The sequence below is a fragment of the Melanaphis sacchari genome, unplaced genomic scaffold (assembly GCF_002803265.2).
Source record: "Melanaphis sacchari strain LSU unplaced genomic scaffold, SCAv2.0 Contig24_pilon_pilon, whole genome shotgun sequence".
Classification (NCBI taxonomy): domain Eukaryota; kingdom Metazoa; phylum Arthropoda; class Insecta; order Hemiptera; family Aphididae; genus Melanaphis; species Melanaphis sacchari.
Genome location: NW_020271125.1, coordinates 2,882,617 through 2,903,879, shown reverse-complemented (window position 1 = coordinate 2,903,879; position 21,263 = coordinate 2,882,617). Strand labels below are relative to the sequence as shown.

Sequence of the window (21,263 nt, the reverse complement as noted above, 5' to 3'; positions counted from 1 at the left end):
CAAAATTCGCGGTAAAGTCGGTGATAAGTTATATAGTTGTTATGAAGGTTTTCTCTGAGACGAAAAACAACAGTATAATACGTGACCTCAACTTAATCATTAAGAGCTCGTGAATCGCGATATGATGTACGCCAAAATTTTACGAGGTTCGTTAACGTGCTGCGGGTGAATGAAGGGCTCGTTTCGTCGGCCGACAAAAGACTTATCGATAAACATTTCGATTTTCCGCCGACAAAGGCCGTTCTGTTGATACTAATCGATTCGCTGTCCGCCGTGATATTTTTATTAAAATAATCAATCCGTATTCCGATGTTTGACGATTGCTGCGGCGTTTGGATAATAATAATACCGACCACCTTCGAAATGCATAAGCAATAAGAATGATTAGAATCGTGTCAGACACAGCGCAGCACCTGGCAACCCAAAAGATTCATAATATTATAAACAGTTTTTCATCTCAATTATTTTAAGTGACCGAATAATATAAAATGGCGGAATATCATGTCGCGGTACCCAAAACCAACCTAACGACCCATTACGATTAAAATAAATCATCTGTCGCGTAATACTGTACTTACCATAAAACACGAATTTGTAATTGTTGTTATTACATAGAAACACGCTTGCTTATTTTAGATTTTAGATTGTACAAAAAATTAAGTTCAACCCAATAATATTTCATATTAATATTTTAATCGTGTCGTTAGACCAGTAAAGGAAGAAAATATTAATGAAACTATTCATTTATAAACCTCTGGTTCTAGGTAACATTGAGCCTTCCAAGCGACTGAATCTTCTATTCGTTAATAACGTATTAATGTTAATTTAAGCGTTAATAAATTATATCTACTTTATTACTACTGTAAAACGTACAGTATTTTAACATAAAAAATTATATTTATATGTGTGTGTATTAGGTACACTATCAGTTGGGAATTATCATTATATTTGTTTACAATTTATCAGACCCATTACACTATAAATATATTTTTTTTAAACATATAATATTTTACATTTCATACACGGTATTATTATTTGAATTCATAAGCACAATATGAATCTTTTTTGAGTGGAATGTCACGTATTTATTTACCAGCTTGTGACTTTTGTAGGCCATTAAACATTTTTTATATTTCAAAATTTTTTTAATAAATATGTTTTTTTTATATTTCGGTCAAATATTTTATTATTTGTAAGTTGTAACTACATTATTGAATTATTTTTCACCGAATAAAATAACAGTAATCACAGACTTAAATTATTTCAAATAGATGATTTACATATTTTGCACGCTATTATGAAATATTCTGTAAATTATCATAATTACAAATGAATACACCTATAAATTAGATCCTTAAATAGTGCTCAAAACTTTATCAAATTTCTAGATTTTCGAAAGGGATTTACACCCTGAATAAATAATTAGTCATTAAAATCGTCACGCCATAATGGTTTTTTAAAAGGTTTCATGGATGTCACTAGTATAATATAATAGCCGTAGGATTATTATAGGTGTTCTACATCCGTAATGTTTTGAAAACGTGTGAGTTCCATAATCGCACTAGGATAAACATAATCGTATTGGTTTCACGGGATAACAGTACCTGCGATAAATCGGTAACAGTATTATTATTTATTAAACAGTGAAAAAGCCCAATACTGTTCAATAAACAGATATTCTACAAAATTAAACAACTGTATAATAAAATTGCATTCATAATATAGCATATAATAATGTTTAAAATGTTTAAACATCAACAACAAATTTTATATAATTAAATGAAAATATAGGTATATAAGCGTTTTAATAATACAATAACGTCCCATCATAAATATCATACTATTATTATTGTCATATAATATTATACGAGTGTGCATATCCCGTCTACGGCTACCATATCGGCGGAAACAATAATAATAATAATAATAGTTCAATATTGCAGGCGACCGATTCACTCGCACGATTTCCATTTCTTGTTTAGACACACTAAAGGTGCAGCAGTAATGCTCGCCGATCGGCCGCGGTAAAAAAACCTTAGTTCGTCCCTGGACACTTGCAACCGCGTGTTATCCCGACATCGGTTCCGCGGGCCTGTGTAGCTGTGTAGGCGACCCTTGTACGTTAGGATTATCGGACACTGGGGGGAGGAGGCGCACATTTGTACAAAACATAAACAGCACGACGCGCGGTTAATTCGGACGATAATCCATAAATACTCATTAACCCGTTGAAACACCTTGCGTGAGCTCCACTCCGACCCACTCACCACCATTACCTCCGCCACAAACACGCCCAGTCATCCCTATACATTATTATTATTATTATTATTATTATTATTATTATCCCACCGGAAACACATATACGTATGCACTCACAAACATACACATACACATACACACATTCTCACAAGGAGATACACACGCATGATCTCGTTTACACGTGTACTGCAGTTACACGTAGTATACTACAAGCCGTACAGGGAACTCGATAATTTGACTCGTGAAAAACACTAACACACTCGTGTGCACGAGGGTAAACATATATGGTATAATACACGCGCACACGCACACATTAAATATATCCGACGACGATTTATCACCGTTACATTATCTGCAATGGCTGCGGCGCGGAAACGGGAATGGTCGGACACGGTGGAAACGTCCGTGTGTTATAATTCCGTTTGGCAAAACACATTGGAAACACGGTTTGCTATACCAAGAACAAAACGTTTGTTAACTGCCGAACCGAAACCGCAGCCTCACGCCCGTCAAACGGATACTCAGAAATACAAGTATATTATTATTTTGCACTTGCAATGTTAACACACAGCAGGCATCGTCCCATCAAACCAAATATAATATTATTATTTAATATTATATATAATACGAATGTCATAAACGTATGTCAAGTAAAACAATGTACTTCGGCAATATACGTTAGACGAATGATATTATCTTCGATATTTCAGAACCGAACCGGATACAATGCGTATACGTTTGCAGGTTTTTTGGGGTATTGAGGAGCTTTATCGTACGCTTCGTGTAATATACATATACTTGATAATCAACGTAAATATATGTCATTATATTATTGTGCACAATTGAATGCATGCAAGTTAATGACTGTTGATATGCTTTTGATTTGAGTTGTCAGAAATCAAACTCACCGCAAAGCAAATGACACCGATTGAAGCACATAAAACGATTACTTCTAAAATAATAATATTATGTAATACATTTTTTTATTTTTTTTATACTTAATATAAATTTAATAATTAGTGATAAACTTATGAAAAATAATAGCGTACGACCTGATATATTGATCTTTATATTATTAAGTACTATTACATAATAAATGATTCGCAAAAAAATAACATAATATATAAATCGATTAAACAATTTTGTAAAAATAAATTTCAAAGTCTACTAGTACTGAAAGTTTTACAAATGATTTAATGATAAATACACAATTTTCATGCTTGGATTAATATTATAAATTTTAACGTTGGTGAATACACAAATTTAAAATTTACAATAGGTTATTAGCATTGATCGCAATTATAAAGGTCATTAAAATCTTGATATATTTATTAATGTATGATTAAACATTTACGCAAATAAATACTTCGGAAATAATATAATGATAATAATAATACTTTAAAGATTTTTATTGTTGAAGAACTAATGCATAAATAGTTTATTTTACTTTACAAAGTGGACGGATGAAAAAATAAGTTTAATTGATTGAAAAACAAATTTAATTTAATTTCATATTTATTTAGACATTTATTATGACCATACACATTTTGAAGTCATTATTTGTTGAAAATTAAAAAAAAAACTTAATATACATTTCTGTATATAGTTTAACATGTTTAACTATTATGATGTTTGATTACAAATATTTTGAAATATTTTAAGTAATTCGAAATATGCCAAAAGCATTCGATAATTGAAATTGGATCACATATTTCATCTACTCAAGTTTCAAGTTTATAAAAATGTTATAGTAACTCGTGCTAGTTTAAAACATTTGAATTGATTTTAAATTTACATTATATAAAACATAATGAGCATTATATTAATATACTAAAATCAAGTAATATTTAACTAGGCATAATAATACATTGTATGTGAATAGACATTGTTAATGAGTCACAAACATTATTTGTATCAAATTAAACAGGTTTAATTTAAAAGTATAGGAGACATTTTCACAGAATAAAATTCCTAGTTTATATTTTAATCTAACAGAATTTTTAATTTCTATAAACTAGCAAATATTATTTATGCGTAGTTATTCAAAGAACAACTAGTGTCCAATATGGAGGTATGGCAAGTATGCATTTAATTCTAAATTGCGCAATGTAAATTTAAAAATTGAAGATAGGTTCTCATAAGTATGCCATCATTTCATATAAATACGGTTTTGTTCTATAAAAACAATAACTTCCTAACTCTTGGTAAGTGGTAATTATAAAATGAAATGATGTAAAATTACGATGAAAATATGAGTGGAAAGAGAAACTGCATATATTATTTTACATGCATAATACTGTGTACTAAATGCGTATGTGGTGTTGGTTCACGACTAATGGCTTTCTCGTGTTTTGTCAAAGCTAATGTGATTTTAGTTACCTATTTTTTGTATTTTTACTGATTTAAACAAATTTTCAATTTAAGTCATGACATTATGTCCATAACATTCAAATATTCAGATTTAATTACGCTCAATACTATTACTCAACTTAGTTATTTTAACTGCATTAATTAACCTGTTGATCCAGTAATAGTATATTTCACTGTGTTAAATTAAATCAAGGAGATCTAGATTATATAATTGACGTGAAAAAATTTCGTATTTCTAAAATTTTTTAAAAAAGTTTAAGGTTTCTAAATCAGATTATCTGATAATTTATCTAATACTTCTATTCAGATAATATTAGCTCATCAAATCTTCATTTGATCATAAAACAGTAAAATATCTTCGATAACCTCGATAATCAACAAAATTCGAAATTAGATTCTTTTGAACATAAATTCACAAAAGCTTTTTCTTAATTATTTACTATCAAAAATGACAATATTCTTCTCCGTAACAACTTAAATAGTTCATATGTACGAATATAGAGGCTCTAAAAATCAACCAATCCACTTTGACTTCATTGACCACCAAGCCGTTCAAAAAAAGTGATTTTATTTAATATCCCAAAAGTATCTATTAATTCTAATAACTCTGACTATATGTCAAATGTCGATCGAATCAAATCGATCAACAAGAACAATTTAGCAAGTTTAATGGAAAAATATGCCTTTTGAAAATTTTACTAAATATAACTTCTGATATTTTCAAGATCTTCAATAAATCAATGAAATTAAAATTTGACCAAATTTTGATGAAGTTAAAATAACAAATGACAAAACTTCTAAACAATATATGTTTGTCTACTAAAAAAATTAAATAACCAACATTCTAATGACGAGTCGAACCTCGTTGTAAAATATTTTATGGGCATTCCATCAATTATCACTTCTACTGTTTAAAAAAACTTACTAAGTTTCACCGAGTTTCAACTTTATTACCAAAATGTTAGAAGTTAAGTTTCAAAGTTAAGTATCACTTGTATGCACTTCTTGTTTTGATATCATTGCTTTCAAGGAAACTTGGATTTACCCATACATATCTACTTCTGAGCTTAATTTCTCTAACTGCACAGTCTTTCGTTGTGATAGATCTTCGTTCAACACCTCAAGTGATCGCGGTGGAGATGTGTTAATTGCAATTAAATTCACCTTAAAATATAAAGTTTTAAGTGTTTTTGTTTAATGTATCGAACACGTTTTTGTACAACTTAATATAAGTCCTAACATTTTAATTCTTGGCTTTGTTTATATTGTACAATTGTTTTCTATTACACTGTATGAACAATTTTTTTAAAGCTGTTAATCAACTTCTTATATCTAATTGAAAAGCTAGATTTTTCCTGTAAGACGATTTTGATTTAGCTTCTCTAGATTTGCACTTAATTTTTTGTCAATAATTGGTGATTTTCTAATAGATTCTTATTGTGTTAATAAGTTATTTTAGTTTAATTTTAACACATTCAAATTAGTACGTAACCACAATAATATTACTTTAGATTTAGTCTTATCCGTCACTAGTCACCCTTACCCATTTTTACTTATTGATAAATATCGAAAATATTCAAATTCTATAAAATTAATCGATATATTATCTAATATTCTTTTTTATTCGAAAAATTCTCTTATCCAAAAATATTCTCAAATACACAAAAACAATTTTTGCCATTAAATTATATGATTCTTATTTTTTATAGATTTCAAACCGAAATTCTACTGCATAAACTCAAAAAAAAAATATGCAAAAGAATATTATTCCAACCTCTAGTGATTATGTTAAAATTTTTAAGTACATCGGAGACTTACTGTTGATAATTTTACCTTCTCCGATGTAAACGACTTAGCTGATCGTTTCTATCTGGTTTTATACAACGCTCTTAACATATTTTTGCTCCTAAGAAATCTATATATTATAATACTTACCTAATTTAGTGAGTATTATAATTCTATAAAATCACAATTAATAAAAAAAAAAAAAAATCACTCATAAATATCACTCAAAACTTCAAAAACATCTCTGATAATATTATTTTCTTTCATTTAAGAGTTGAATACAAAAGACTCACTAAACCTAATTATAAAAATAGTATAAATTAAATTAAATTTTTCATAAAAAAATAGTCCTAAATAATTTTGAATAGATATAAATATTTCTACCAATAATAATGCACTACCTTAATCTTTAACTTTAGATACAACGGTTGTAATACTTTTCCGATGCTTACTCTAATTTACAATATCTACTTAATTTGTCTACTCTAAATACTAATAACGTAAATTTAAATTCTACATTAAACCTAAATTCTATTTCTTTCACTAAACTTGATGTCCTTAATATAATCTTCAATCTTACACTCAGTTCTATTATAAGGCCAGATGGTATACCTGTCATATTTCTATTTAACTGCAGATTTATATTAACACTATTTTAAATTAATATAATATTTAAGTTATCCTTCAATAAAAGTATATTCTCATCATTTTATGAAACATATTTTGTTTATCCAATTTAAATAAAAAAATATATACACCCTTCTTAATTCCGAATTGTTGCCCTATCTCAAAATTATTTACCGTTCCGAAAATATTTGCACATTGAATTTCGTCAAAATTATTAAACTTTCGTTCTTCATTCCTTACAACTAACCAATATGAATTTATCCCCAAACCATGTGTTTGTAATAATTTAGTCGTAGTAAAAAATATAATCCTTCATTCTTTTGTAACAAATGCACAAACTGATATTATCTATATTGACTTTTAAAAGACATTTGACCAAGTTAATCATATAATTTTATTAAAAAATTACAATTATTTAAATTTTCTGGTTCTTCGTTAAATTGGCTTCAATAATTTCCATCTATACGTTACCAAATTGTTAAATATGCTCTAAACAGTTTTTTATTTCGACATATGTTCTTTGAGGAGACCACCTGTTAACTCTATTTTTTAGCATATTAATAAATGATCTTCCTAATGTTATCACTAATTCTAATATTCTTATCTTTGCTGACGATGCCAAAATGATAAAAATTATAAAATTAGAACAAGATGCTTTTAATTTACAATTAAATATTAATAACCTACTTATGCAATGCAATAGGAATTATTTCTTTTTATATTAAAACACTATGAAAATACATATAGGTACATAAAATAATATGTCTTATTTAAACATCAAATTATCCATCATGTTTTTACTGAATTTTTAATATATTATTGAAATATGGATGAATATTAAAATGTATTTAATAAAAAATTAAGTTAATTTTTCATTTTATAACTTATATAAAAAAAAAAAATAAATAGTTAATAGCTATATATTTTAATTATATTATTATACAAATGTCCTTAAATACATTTCCACCTATATTTAATTAAATTCATTAATTTTCTTGTTTTATCAATGTTAGAATATACACTTTAAAATATGATTTGACTGACCTTAAATCAATTATTTCGATGACAAAGGCTTATACTGATTGTCAAACTACCATTATAATAGGACCATAAAAGTCATTATTTAATAATTAGAATTATTATTATAAGCATCATTCAAAGGTTTGGCCAACAGTTATATTTGAAAGGCTATACTATTAAATATAATAGTCATGTTTAGTTATGCATTGAAAATATATTTCACTCTAGCTTTTATTCTCTAATATTATGAAGTAGAATATACCCACAATATTATATTTGTTTTTAAAGAATATATTATAGTTTTAAAATTTCCAAAAGCCTTATAAAATGGTTATTATTTTTTTTAATAATTAAATAATTAACAAATTAATAATAAATTTTTTTTTAACTAACTAATGAATAATTATTATGAAATATTTTAGCTATTTTTGTTAAATTAGTTAATTTATAATTTTAAATATGCAATTAAATTATAGAATATTATACTATTTAAAATTTAAATTTGATACAATGTTTCTAATGATTAATGACAAATACATATAATATTATTATCATTAAAAAGAAAATGTATAATATGCATTAACTTACATAGATTAATTCTTTATTACGTATCTATGTAAATATAATTATATGTCTTAACCATTAATTAGTTTTATTGTATTTAGCAAATTTGAAGAAAATAAATAAATTCATTTTTTTATTTTACTCATTGATATTCCTAAAAATATAACCAAATAATTTTATTCAAAAAAGTTGTAATAATTGTGGGTCGTAATAAATTTATATACAGTTTTGACTAAAAAAAAAACCCAAGAACACCTTAGGGATCGTTCAATTAATTTATACTAGTTACCTATTTATGATTCAAATATCAATAAATTAGTATTTTATTAATTAGAACATAATTAAGAAGTAATTATACATAACTTACAAAATACCATACTATGATACGTGGTATAAATAACTCGGTGATTGTAAACCGTGTCCAAAACACAGATAAACCCAAAATCATACGTGTAAGCTACGCCTGAGTTTTTATCAAGTGTAAAAAGGTGACATGCAAACTGCGCTTGGATAAAATTTTAAGAATCAATAGATAAATATTTTTGCAAAATTATCTTTGATGTATATTTAATTCATTACAACTATATAATATAAAAAGTTAAAATTAAAATTAAATTAAGAACTAAAAAAATATATATATATGATATTAAAAAGTAAAATAATTACAAATATTACAATTAATAACATATTGTGGTTACATAATTATCAATTGGAGTTTGACCACTATTATATTTATTAATTAAATTTTGTAATAATTATCGAGTTTTTTTTTAGTTTTAAAATGCAATAGTTATTCGATAATGTGTTAGTATTTCTAGACGAAAATAAATTTTATGTAATATAATTGAAAAAGTGCACAATCGTAGAGACTTTAATAAGTCAAAAGTTTAGTATATTTTACAAACGGGGCACAGCTCAAGTTGTCGGGTACAGTTTACATTATACTTTTTTAACATAGATACAAATTCGGGCTCAGTTTACAGTATACCTTTTTAACATAGATAAAATTTCGGACGCAGTTTCGTATGCCCAAATAACTATATGTGTTTGTTGGAATACTATTTACTTATATACATACATTTTTACAAGGGGTATAAAATTTTTTTAAATGATGATCGTTTATTGTTACTATTAATTAAACAATAATGCCTGAATAAACATAAGTTAAACATATTAAGTATTTTGAAAATTCAACTACTATATTGTATTTTACATGTACTTATAATTTTATGTAAATTAAGTATAGGTACATAGATTTACATACTGAAAATAAAATATAAATGTCATAAATTGTATTATATAATATGTAATTAAATGTAGGTATTATCAATCAAATTGTTAAAATCAACAGACAAACATTAAAATTTAGTGTACATAAAATAGGTTTATATTGCATTACAATCGTTATACATTCAACATTAAATTATATTGAACTATACATTATGTTATCGATAATAACATAGTGTAGGTAACCACTGACATTTTTGGTCTTTAAATAAGCTGTTAAACTATCTTATTTTCGGTTTATTAGATTTAAACATAAGCCTTTAGTGACATTCATCCTGATGCGAATTAAAGAGAAGTAAAAACCTCGTGGATCGCATTTCATGCCACAAAAATAAAATTGTGTTTTATACTACTTTATTTGATTCTCTTTTATTTTTTCATATTTTCCTTGTATATTTTTTTTTTTTTTTTTTGTCAGTACCTTTCGTGATACTTGAGTTAACAATAAAAACTATAGCTCTTTTTTCTTATCAAATACTAGACTAAAAACCAGAAGTTAAAGCTATTGCTATTGTGTCGAATGAAAAGCAAACAAAACAAAAACACAAAGTACGAAAATCAATTTTAAATAAGATTCAAATACTTTGTAATTTCCCAAATTGCTGACGACACAAGGCAGTGAGACATCCCTTCCCACGGGTATCGTAACGTTTGGAATGGGTTCGGCGAACTCGGGTTCCAACACCGATAAAACTGTAACATAAAAAAATACGAAAATTTATATATTTATTCGTACACATACGTAATGCGGTAGTAATTTATTTGCGCAACAATTGTAAATAAGTAAATGATCATAAATAAAAAAAAATGCTACAACCAGATGTTTTTTTTTTTTTAAATCTATCAATTTTTAATAAAATATCTTCTATATGGTATCTAAATCGATTTTCAGTAGAATACATGTTCAAGTATTTCATTTTAGTAATCCAAAGTGTTGTTTTTTTTTTTTTTTTTTTTTTTTTAACCTGATAAATGATAAATTAGATTAAATCAGTTTTCAACTCGATTATATTTTAACGTTTTAATTAAAATTAAAATTTAATTTAAAATTGTTACATTAACATTAAGTCGATTAAATATTTTCTATGATATTTGTATAAATTAATATTTCTCACTCTGTTTGTGATTAAAAAATTATCTAAAAATATCTATTATAAATAATCTTAACTTTGTTTTATAATTATTTAAATGTAAAAAAAATAAATATTCATTTTATCATAAACAATTAACGCATATTATCAATATACTTTTTATTAAATCGGTCATAAAAGTTATAAAATTTTAATTTTTAATTAATAAATACCTATATATTTTCACACTCACATTGAATCAATAGTAATGATTTATTTTATATTTAAATTAAAAACTATAAAATAAAATTAGACAATTCTTATGCAATTGAATTACATTAAAATCTAGAGACATAAGTGCCTATTTAAAAGAACGTTAACTCCGTTTTTCGAGAGTATAAAACAATTATTTTCAAATATTTACATCCGGTAAAATATACAAATTACAGAACAATTTTGTGTTCATTATTAAAACAGAGATATAAATTTAAACGCGCGCGCCTTCGTAGACAGTTTTTATCCGATTTATGACGATAAAAATGCATAAATTGTTTTTTGCATTAAAAAATATACAGTTAATACCTAACTTAAATTGCTGCATATAGAGCAATACAATAAAAGAGATTTTGTTGAACGTCGTGTATCTTGAATTACGTTGAACTATCTAAATCTCTACAGATTATAAAGTTTATTAGATGTATATTATCAAATAAAATTTAAAACGAATACAACACACATACAACAACACTATTGCGAACGATACCGTAGACAGTACGCGCGTATACTTACACATCACCATATTATATTATTATGCATGATATCCCGTTATAACTTAATTGCCAAGTATGCGGGTTGTAGATGCACTCACCATCATTTAATTCTAGACACGCACAGTGCTTTTAAATGCTGCGCACCAGATAAATATTCCAAATTACCATTCACTTCGCCAAGTCTCCTATAAATTACGTCAACGAATCAACAAACAGACAGATAACAACGGACAAAAACTGCTTCGAAACTCAAATACCTTGACGGACAGCTGGTAAATAATATGACATCGAACCAAAAGAAGAAATTAATTAGACATAACGAGCACATAGTTATTTTAATATTTTCAAGTGAATTATTTTGTACAGTCGAGTATAATATGACTCCAATAAATTTACATGAACCGCGAATTGAATATATGCAGTAATATTTTGTGTGCAACATTAGATTTTTGATATTAGTTTGAAAAATGACTAATCTATTAGTTGAAAAGTATTGATTTTGTATGGAAAGTTAAAATTTAAATAATTTAACTTACTACAAATTTTACCTTGTTAAATAATACATGTTTGGCATAGACCGTTGAATTTAATATTCTATAAAAAAATCTTAAATAATATATTTATATGAAAACCGATGGACACATTTTTACTAATACAAACTATTGTTTTTTATAAATATTTAAACAAAAATGAAAAAAAAAATCCCGATTATAAAATGTGAAAAGTTATTCCCCCAGCTATCGGAAAATGTATTACAAAACTCAATTCTTCAATTTTGTTATTTAAACGAAAAATCTAAACCCGTTTTAATGTAATATCGAAGGGAAAGATGTCACGAAGATCTATCTCTCCACATTCACGTAGTGTTTTACTCTACTTGGATTTCTCAAGGGATGTTTCAACATTCAAAACGTCTTTACATATAACAATGAGGCTTGTTTGGAAACGTGTTTAGACACGCAGATCGGCGATGGATTCAAATAACCTCTCACACACACATAATGTATGTAACACGTTGATCATTATTACAATATTCACCGTAATACACAGTAAAAACAACGAGTAACGCAATAAAATGTTTATGTTTATCGTTAGTATTTGGTGTAAGAATATCAGCAGACGATTTAGTCGGTCTTCTGTAGTTCATCCTGGGCTTAACGCCACAACTGCCGACTACCGCCATTGGTTCATTGCTCTTCAGTTAATGTATTTTTTATGGGACCCGTAAATAAGTTTCTATATAGCTATTATTCGGGACTGGCGGGACGATATGACTTCATCCGTTTTGCAGTCCACCTGTTTTTTGACTACCGTCATTCCACCGTGTTAGCAAGCCAGATTCCCTCCACCGCTCAACACCACTGCAGTGAATCCGATGGATGTATACGGGGCACGAGAATGGGGTTAGTACAACCACTGGTGGTATAAAGGAGGAGTATGAGAGGGATAATGTGCAGCGATGAGGACGAGGTGGAAGAGGAAAATACAGATGGCGAACAACGTTTGGTGGGGAGAAGAAGAAGAGTAGTAGGTGAGATGTAGATAAAGATAGAGGGAGAAACGGTTGATCAACGAAATGGCCGTTTGTAATGAGAATAAACGATCTGACGTATAAAAACCATCTGGTTCCACTAGATGCTATTTTCCTGTTTTTACTTCTTTATTTCCTCAAAAACATCGTGCGGTAATAGCTCGCGTGGCAGAAGCCAGAAGCCATGACGATAAACGTTGAGACGACTTTTTTACACCTTGAAATAAGTCTCGTTTCCATCAGTCACTTTTGACTGCAAAAATGCAGTCATACACCCTTATAGTCATAATAAGTGGCCCATATCGCGTTCTACCTTCTCTCTGACAACTAAAAAAACTCGTTTCAATTAAAAATAATGTACTATAATATTTCAATTTTATTGAAATGTATAAAAATTATACGACAAAAATAATTACTTCAAAAGTTAGAACTTTCTCGTAGTTGCATTAATGGTCTCCCACGAATCGTATTATCAAGTTTTAAACTAATTAATTTCCTTTTGCACTGTATAGTACATTAAATTATATTCAAACTAAAGCAAATTGGACTAATATTAAAGAATATATTTAGCATTTGTTAATTGAGCAAAATATAATACATAGGTGCCATTTTAAATAAATTACGTCTGTAGATGCAGTTAAATCTCTCTATAATGGTCACTAGTTACCATAGTGAAATTAAAATGTGTCCTTTATCACGAGGTATCCATAACAACATTATATAACATTATATTCTAATTAATGTAATATTAACCAAGAACTTGACAATTCATTACATATTATAAAGCATTAATTTTGATGATTGATGATGAAAATTTATCAAATTATTAAGTATATGAAATATAATTTAAAAAATTTAAAAGAAACAAAATTTTATAGAAATAAACGTATATAGGTACTGTGTAAATAAAGTAAATGTTAATTCTTTAGTATGATATTGTACTTGATAAACTCAATTGTGTATAATATCATCATATTTAAATCTCTTTATTCACCTTACAACTTAAATGTTTAATTATCACGATTACAAGTCTCAATTCAATACTCATTGCTTAACTAAATATTTATAACAACAATATTTTATTTATTAAATTAATAAAATTTAAGCTAACTAACTAACTAAATGTTTTAAAAATTCAATAGTAAAACAAAATTTATTTCATTTTATCCACTCCATACAAATACAATTTATATAAATAACAATCAATATATACATATTTTATTATCTTTTTAACACTAGTATTACATATATCATAACGAAACTATATGTGACTGTAGTATTATTATCCACAAATAAAATCGAAACTATTCTAGTAGTTTCAAATAATAAAATATAATGTTATACTGTATTAAACAAACAACCATATTTCAAGATTCAATTTCACATCCTTTACTATTTAACGATTTTTTGATATCAAAATAAGTACTTACTATAAAAACGATAAAAAGAGCTTTAGTGTTGTATAAGTCAGAGACTTTTGTTTTGGATTTAATTTCTAATTTAATTTTTATAGAATCTTTAGTTTTGGAGGTATATATAATTAACAGTGTAAGTTGTGTTTTCACAACATTTTGAGTTTGGATCAAAAAATTAAATTAAATTTGTATCCAATTAGTATAATGATGGTCGTGATGAGGTGAGACATAAGTCAAAGTGAATATTTAAGTACAGTTTAGGTTTTTCTTTTTAGTAAAAATTAAATTTTATTCTAAATAATTTAAAGAAAGTCAACATCTTATTTTAAAATGCTCATAACATGCATTAAATTGTGTTGGTTAATTACTTATAATTTACGTATGTGTATACCATATTTGCAGGTGATTATGGTAAATTGAAGTTTAAATAAAGTTTACTATGAAAATCAATCTTGTTTTAGTAAAAACAAATTTTTAATATTATTTTTAAAATTTCCGTCTTTCAAAATTGTAAAAATATGACCATTAAGTTGTTTTACTGTATTATTTTAAAAGAAATAATAATATTTTATGTCTTTATAAAAGCTTTTATAAAGTCGTCAGGTATAAATTATAATTAAATTTATAACACATGTGAGTGTACATTATTAGCAATATCAATAATAAATTATCATACACATTATGTTTCTATGTTAAATTTAATTACTGATAATGTGACAACAAATAATATATTCCAATTAGTTGGTAATACGTAAATAACGCAGTTAAGCATATATAAGTCAATAACACATGAGTTATTGCGAGATAACAATGAAATATATTTACGAGAACATTAAAACTATAATTTTGTTTGCGGGATTGAACATAAAAATAAACTAGACCATGGGTACATACAACGAGAAACATAAAACATTAAAAGCAATATTTTGTTCAAGATTTCGGTAAAATAAATTTTATTATTCAACAACTTATACATTCACAGCACATATTTTAAACAATGCTGTTTGTTCAATAAAATGTTGATCCAATATTCAATGCCCAATAAAACCAAAAATTGTGTTCCTTACCTGTACACAAAAATGTTTATATAATTTAAATCTTATTCAGAGAGTGTAAATATCAATAAATCTTTAAATTCTATTTAATAAACTATATTAAGCAATCTTTGTGGAAGCCGTAAAAATCATTTAAAGATTTAATTTGTGATTAAAAATAATAATTTTTTTTTTTTACTTAAATTAATTTAGTGTAAAAAAAAAATATCATGATATTATTATTAACTGTGTACTGAGTTAAACCCGCATGCAAATTTAATATTTAAAAACATTATAACATTATATTATATTGAATAATTATGTTAAATATAGAAACTAAACTAATTAATACATAATACTATAATTTTTTAATCAAATGTAATTTGAAAAATTACAAACTTTATTCTCACTCAATGTAATGCTCATAAAAATGTATCCAATTAAATATATAGTAAAAACTTGTAATATAACTTACGAGTATAAAAAAAAATATATTTTTTATGATTTCATTCACTTGAATAAAAAAAAAAACTTTTTTATTCCAGTATGTAGTTTTTTTCCTTACTACAATAATACTAATTTTAATTTACAAAAATTGGACGGTGTTTGTGAGAAAGGGCACAAGTCAAAATTCACTAGTTTTCAGGAGACAGGAAAAACGTTTCATTTGCAATGTTTTGCTTATTGTTAATTAATTTTTTTTAATTTATATAATTTATATTTTATTTGATTTTTTAGAACAAGGGATAATAATTTTAATTTATCGTTTCATTATTTTAAATGACTTGTGACCATTATCACATTGAATTTAATAATTTTATGACTTGTGCCTTTTCTCACATACTGACTTGTATCTAATCGCACATAAATAAAATCATAATTATTGTGATAAAGGACACATGTCATAAATAAAATAATAATATTATACTGTAATGTTTTTTTAGCAATATGTATTATGTACTACCATTTTTATAACTCAACACCATTTATAAAAATAATTTATTTTTAGGTAACACAAATAACATAAATAAAATAATACATAATAATTATAAATTATTAAAATATATTACAAAACTAATATAATAGTAAAATAAAAATAAGTATAACTCCATAAACTTTTTTTAATTATTAATTTATACAATATATCATTAACTATTAAAATACTTTAGTTTAACCTTAAACAAAAAATAAAAATTACAAACATAACTGTTGATAAGTAGTTTTTTAAAACATTTTTTAAAAAAATAAATAGAAATTAAAAATAATGTAGGAATATAATATTATATAAGTAAACTGATAACTAAATTAAAATTTTAAAATCTCAGGATATGATTAAAAATAAAATACATAAATAAATTAATAATTTTCTTCATCTGACACTATAGGGTCATTTATATTTTGTTTAGTTTTTAAATTCTGATAAAAACTATGAAAAGTTTCAGGAATATATTTTAAAAGAGAAAGTAGATCCTTTTTATTTTCTTCAGTGATATATATGATATCGTTATATGCTTTTGGAATTGATATATTATTATTTTGAAGTGAATTTTAAATTATGTTAACGTGTAAAATCAAAATAAAATTCTAAATCATTTTTTAATAGTATACAATTAATTGTTTTTAATTTTTAATCAATTTAATTTAAAAAATATAAAAATAAAGATGTATTCACAACCACGTGAACGTAAGTACTGACACTTTTGAAAATTCGAAAATATATTTTGTCTAATAATTAATGAACATAAAGTATAATCTAAGATCATTAATGTATAGTTATTGAATAGAAACAAATAAGATAAACTATAAACAAGTTATTAATATTTAACTAATATTTTCATGTACTTATTTCATACATGCATTATACACTTACAATTTTCACGAGTACTATTATCAAAGTATAAATGTATAATACTACTAAACCACGAAAATTGTCAACATTTACGAAATTTGTAAAATAAAATGCAGAAATTTTACAAATAATGTTAAAATATGTATTTCTGACAAAATATGTAAAAACATATAAAATAAAATATGTTTTATTTTATTGAAAATCACGTGAAATTAATTTAACATTTGCAGTAGGTACTTAATTTATTATGTTTTTGTAAAATTATGTATCTACTTACAAATCCCAGCCCTAGACTAATGACATACTTTTAATTCATGACAAACACTTACTATTGTTTTTTGTTTTTTGTATTCAGATTCAAACTGATGATTTAAATTTCGACAAATTTCTGTTAATTTTGGTTTAATCTTTAAGTCCCCATCAGTATTGTCTATTAATTTAAATATAAGAATAAATGATGAATACGTAATAAAATTAAGTAATATTATTATTTATAAGTGTATATTATAAGATAATATTGTAATATAATAAACTAATAGAGTACTTACCAACAACCATTTTCAATAACTGTTTACTTCTTTTAGACGTCATAATTAGATGTTAGTAGCTACCAATAATATTATTAAAATATCTTTGCAGCAATTAAAATATTATTATTAAAACACTATACACGGCAACAATGCACTGATTTTAGTTTAATAATTATGCATATTAATATTGACTTATGCCCTTTCTCACAAACACATTTTTTTTTTTTTTTTTATTATGTCTAAACGCACATAGATGTATTTCGGTAAAAACAATAAATAGAATATTTACAGTTGCACCAAACGATAGAGCATGAAATTTCCTACTAAATTAATGTATAATATGAAAATGTCAAAAAATGACTTATGCCCTTTCTCACAAACACCGTCCAATTATAGAGTAAGAAAAATGTTTAAAAAAATGTTATATAACTTATAAATATAAAAAATAAAAATAAAAATACTAGATATAATAAATTTAAAAAAAACTACAATGAAAATTCAAGTATTTATAAAAATTCAAATATAATGATGTAAGAATGAATTATAATATGAAACTAATATTGATATAGTTAGAACTCACGCATTTATGCGTACTTAACGTTGAGTTATTACATATTAGTAATATTATCGACACCTATAGAGTTTTAAATAAAATATTTTTCAAAATGTACATAATATAATTTATTGTTTTACTAAAGATTTTATTCGGATTTTCTAAATAATAAAAAAAAAATATATTAATATCATTAATGGAATGAACTGTATGTTATAATTATATTGTTATGAATATTTATTATTTAGTATCTAAGTAGTATTCTTACTATATATATTATAGTTTTTAAGGAGTAGTTCTGTTTTGATATATCATAAAAAAATGAAAACAATTTAAAATATAACTTTAAAATAAAATAGATTGATACTCGAAGAGTATGCGTTATTAATTTATTATAGTAAACTAACTTATACCACCCTTCACATTTTCAGACTCAACTATGATCAGAATGCCCTTGAGTATAAATCAAACGGTTTGAAGTTTACAATATTTGTAATTTTAAATGAAAGTTCCACTAGAACAGTTTAATAGATACTAATTTTCTACAGAAGAGTAAGCCCTTCTTAAAAATAATTTATTTCAATATTCTATTAACAACAAAATAATTCATTTTAAATTTTAAACATTGCAACAGGTATGTATCAGTCAGCACTTTGAAAAATTACCAAAATATTAAAATAATTTTATGTATATACAAAGTCGAGTATATGTATCATTAGAAATAACATATTCTTAATAAATATTTGTTTTAAAATTCTATAGAACCAACTTAAAAGTTAATACAATATAGTCTAATTTTCTCGCAATATTATTTGTGAAGACATTTTCATGCTTTATGGCATATTGTTTATAAATTATTTTTCATCATAAAATATTCCTACTATTAGATAAATTATTTATTTTTTTTGGAGGGGGGGCTAGTAAACCATCCTTGAAAATAATGTTTATATTTTTTAAATATTCGATAAAAGTATGATAATATATTTGCGACAATAGTATTAATAATAGAAAAAAATATTACAATTAAGTATAAACAATAATTTTATATTTTAATAACACTTACATCAAATATTTAAAATCTTAATCCCTCCCACTGCCAAAAAAAAAAAAAAAGATAGTTATTCAAGTACACCTTTGTTTACAATGGCATGGTAATATAATGTAAAAATTAAAAGTGTAAAATAATTATAATAACAATAAAAACTAAAGTTACCTAGGAGTAAGTTATAAAACATTCAAATACTGTTATTTTAATATTTTTTATACTCTATATTAAATATTAAATATAATAATATCTGTCTATCACATTGACAAATATTGATGTAAAATATCCATAGTTGAACTTTTTATAAATATTTCTTTTAGATAATTTTAATTCATACACTAAATATTATAGTATTATATAATATATTGTTACATTCATGTTAATAAATACATAAGTTTAATTTTTAACTTATACATAGGTATAATATTATTTAAACTAATTGCAGTACTAAATTTATGCTAAATGCTAAAAATATGTAAAATAGTCTTCAACCATAACTTGATAAGTGATTAGTTACATAAACATAATCGTTCTATATTGAACCAAAAGTAAATTTGTCATTTAATATTAATCATACTTATCAATTTAGCATTATATCAATCTATAAAAATAAGTTTATAAATCATTATAGCAAATATGTTTTATATTGCGATGTTGTTACAATATTTTGATAGAAAATCTATATTTTCATGCATAACTATGATAAAAATAAACAAATCGGTAAAGTGAAGAAAATTAAATATATATATATATATATATATATATATATATATATATACAATAATTTGTGTAAATCATTAAATTTGTTAACATAATAAAATAACAATTATTATTATATATTATAATCAATTGTATTTTTTATCATTTTATTTTTGTATTTGATATTAATAGATAAAACCTCTAAAAGAGCTCTTTAAGACAGTTGATCCTAAAAAAAGTATTTTTATTTTTTACCCATTTTTAGAACATACGGATCACATAAAATTTATAAATGGGTCACTTAAGAAGCACCGCCAAGTTAGAATGATAAAAACATAAAACGTATTCTTCAATTAAGACACACGATTTAAAAAATAATATAGTTGATAATTTTACTGTTGGCTATTGAATATTATATATATATATATATATATATGTTTATATCTTTATTCTAAAAAAATATATATTTACCAATAATTATATTATAATTATATTTTTTTTAAACTTTTTTTTATATTTGTAAAATAAAAACTTTATTATCGTGTATTAGAAACCTACTTACATCTTTTCTGCAAAATACCTATTTTTATAAAAACACTAAATCTATATACTATTATATTTATGGCTATGCAAATTATCATCTATTGACATTAAACATGTAATTCATTAACAGGTATCAATGATAATATTATATTTATTTGTCCATTAAAACATTTGCATTAGTAAAAATACGTTTTATTAAGTGATAAGCGATAACACGAATATTTCCATTCTAAGCAATATTAGTTGAGTTATATTTTATTTTTAAATTAATCAAATAATATTTGTAAGAATTTACATGCAATCATTTATATT

General features: G+C 24.7%; 1 protein-coding gene across 1 annotated transcript in view; it reads right to left on the bottom strand.

Moving 5' to 3' along the window:
* The window catches only part of LOC112595012 (lachesin-like), a 121,202-nt gene that overhangs the window by 83,588 nt on the left and 16,351 nt on the right, over positions 1 to 21,263 (bottom strand). Inside the window, exon 2 of the mRNA XM_025340077.1 lies at positions 10,496 to 10,605. Coding sequence (XP_025195862.1) covers positions 10,496 to 10,605 — 110 coding nt within the window. The remainder of the gene's footprint in view (positions 1 to 10,495; positions 10,606 to 21,263) is intronic.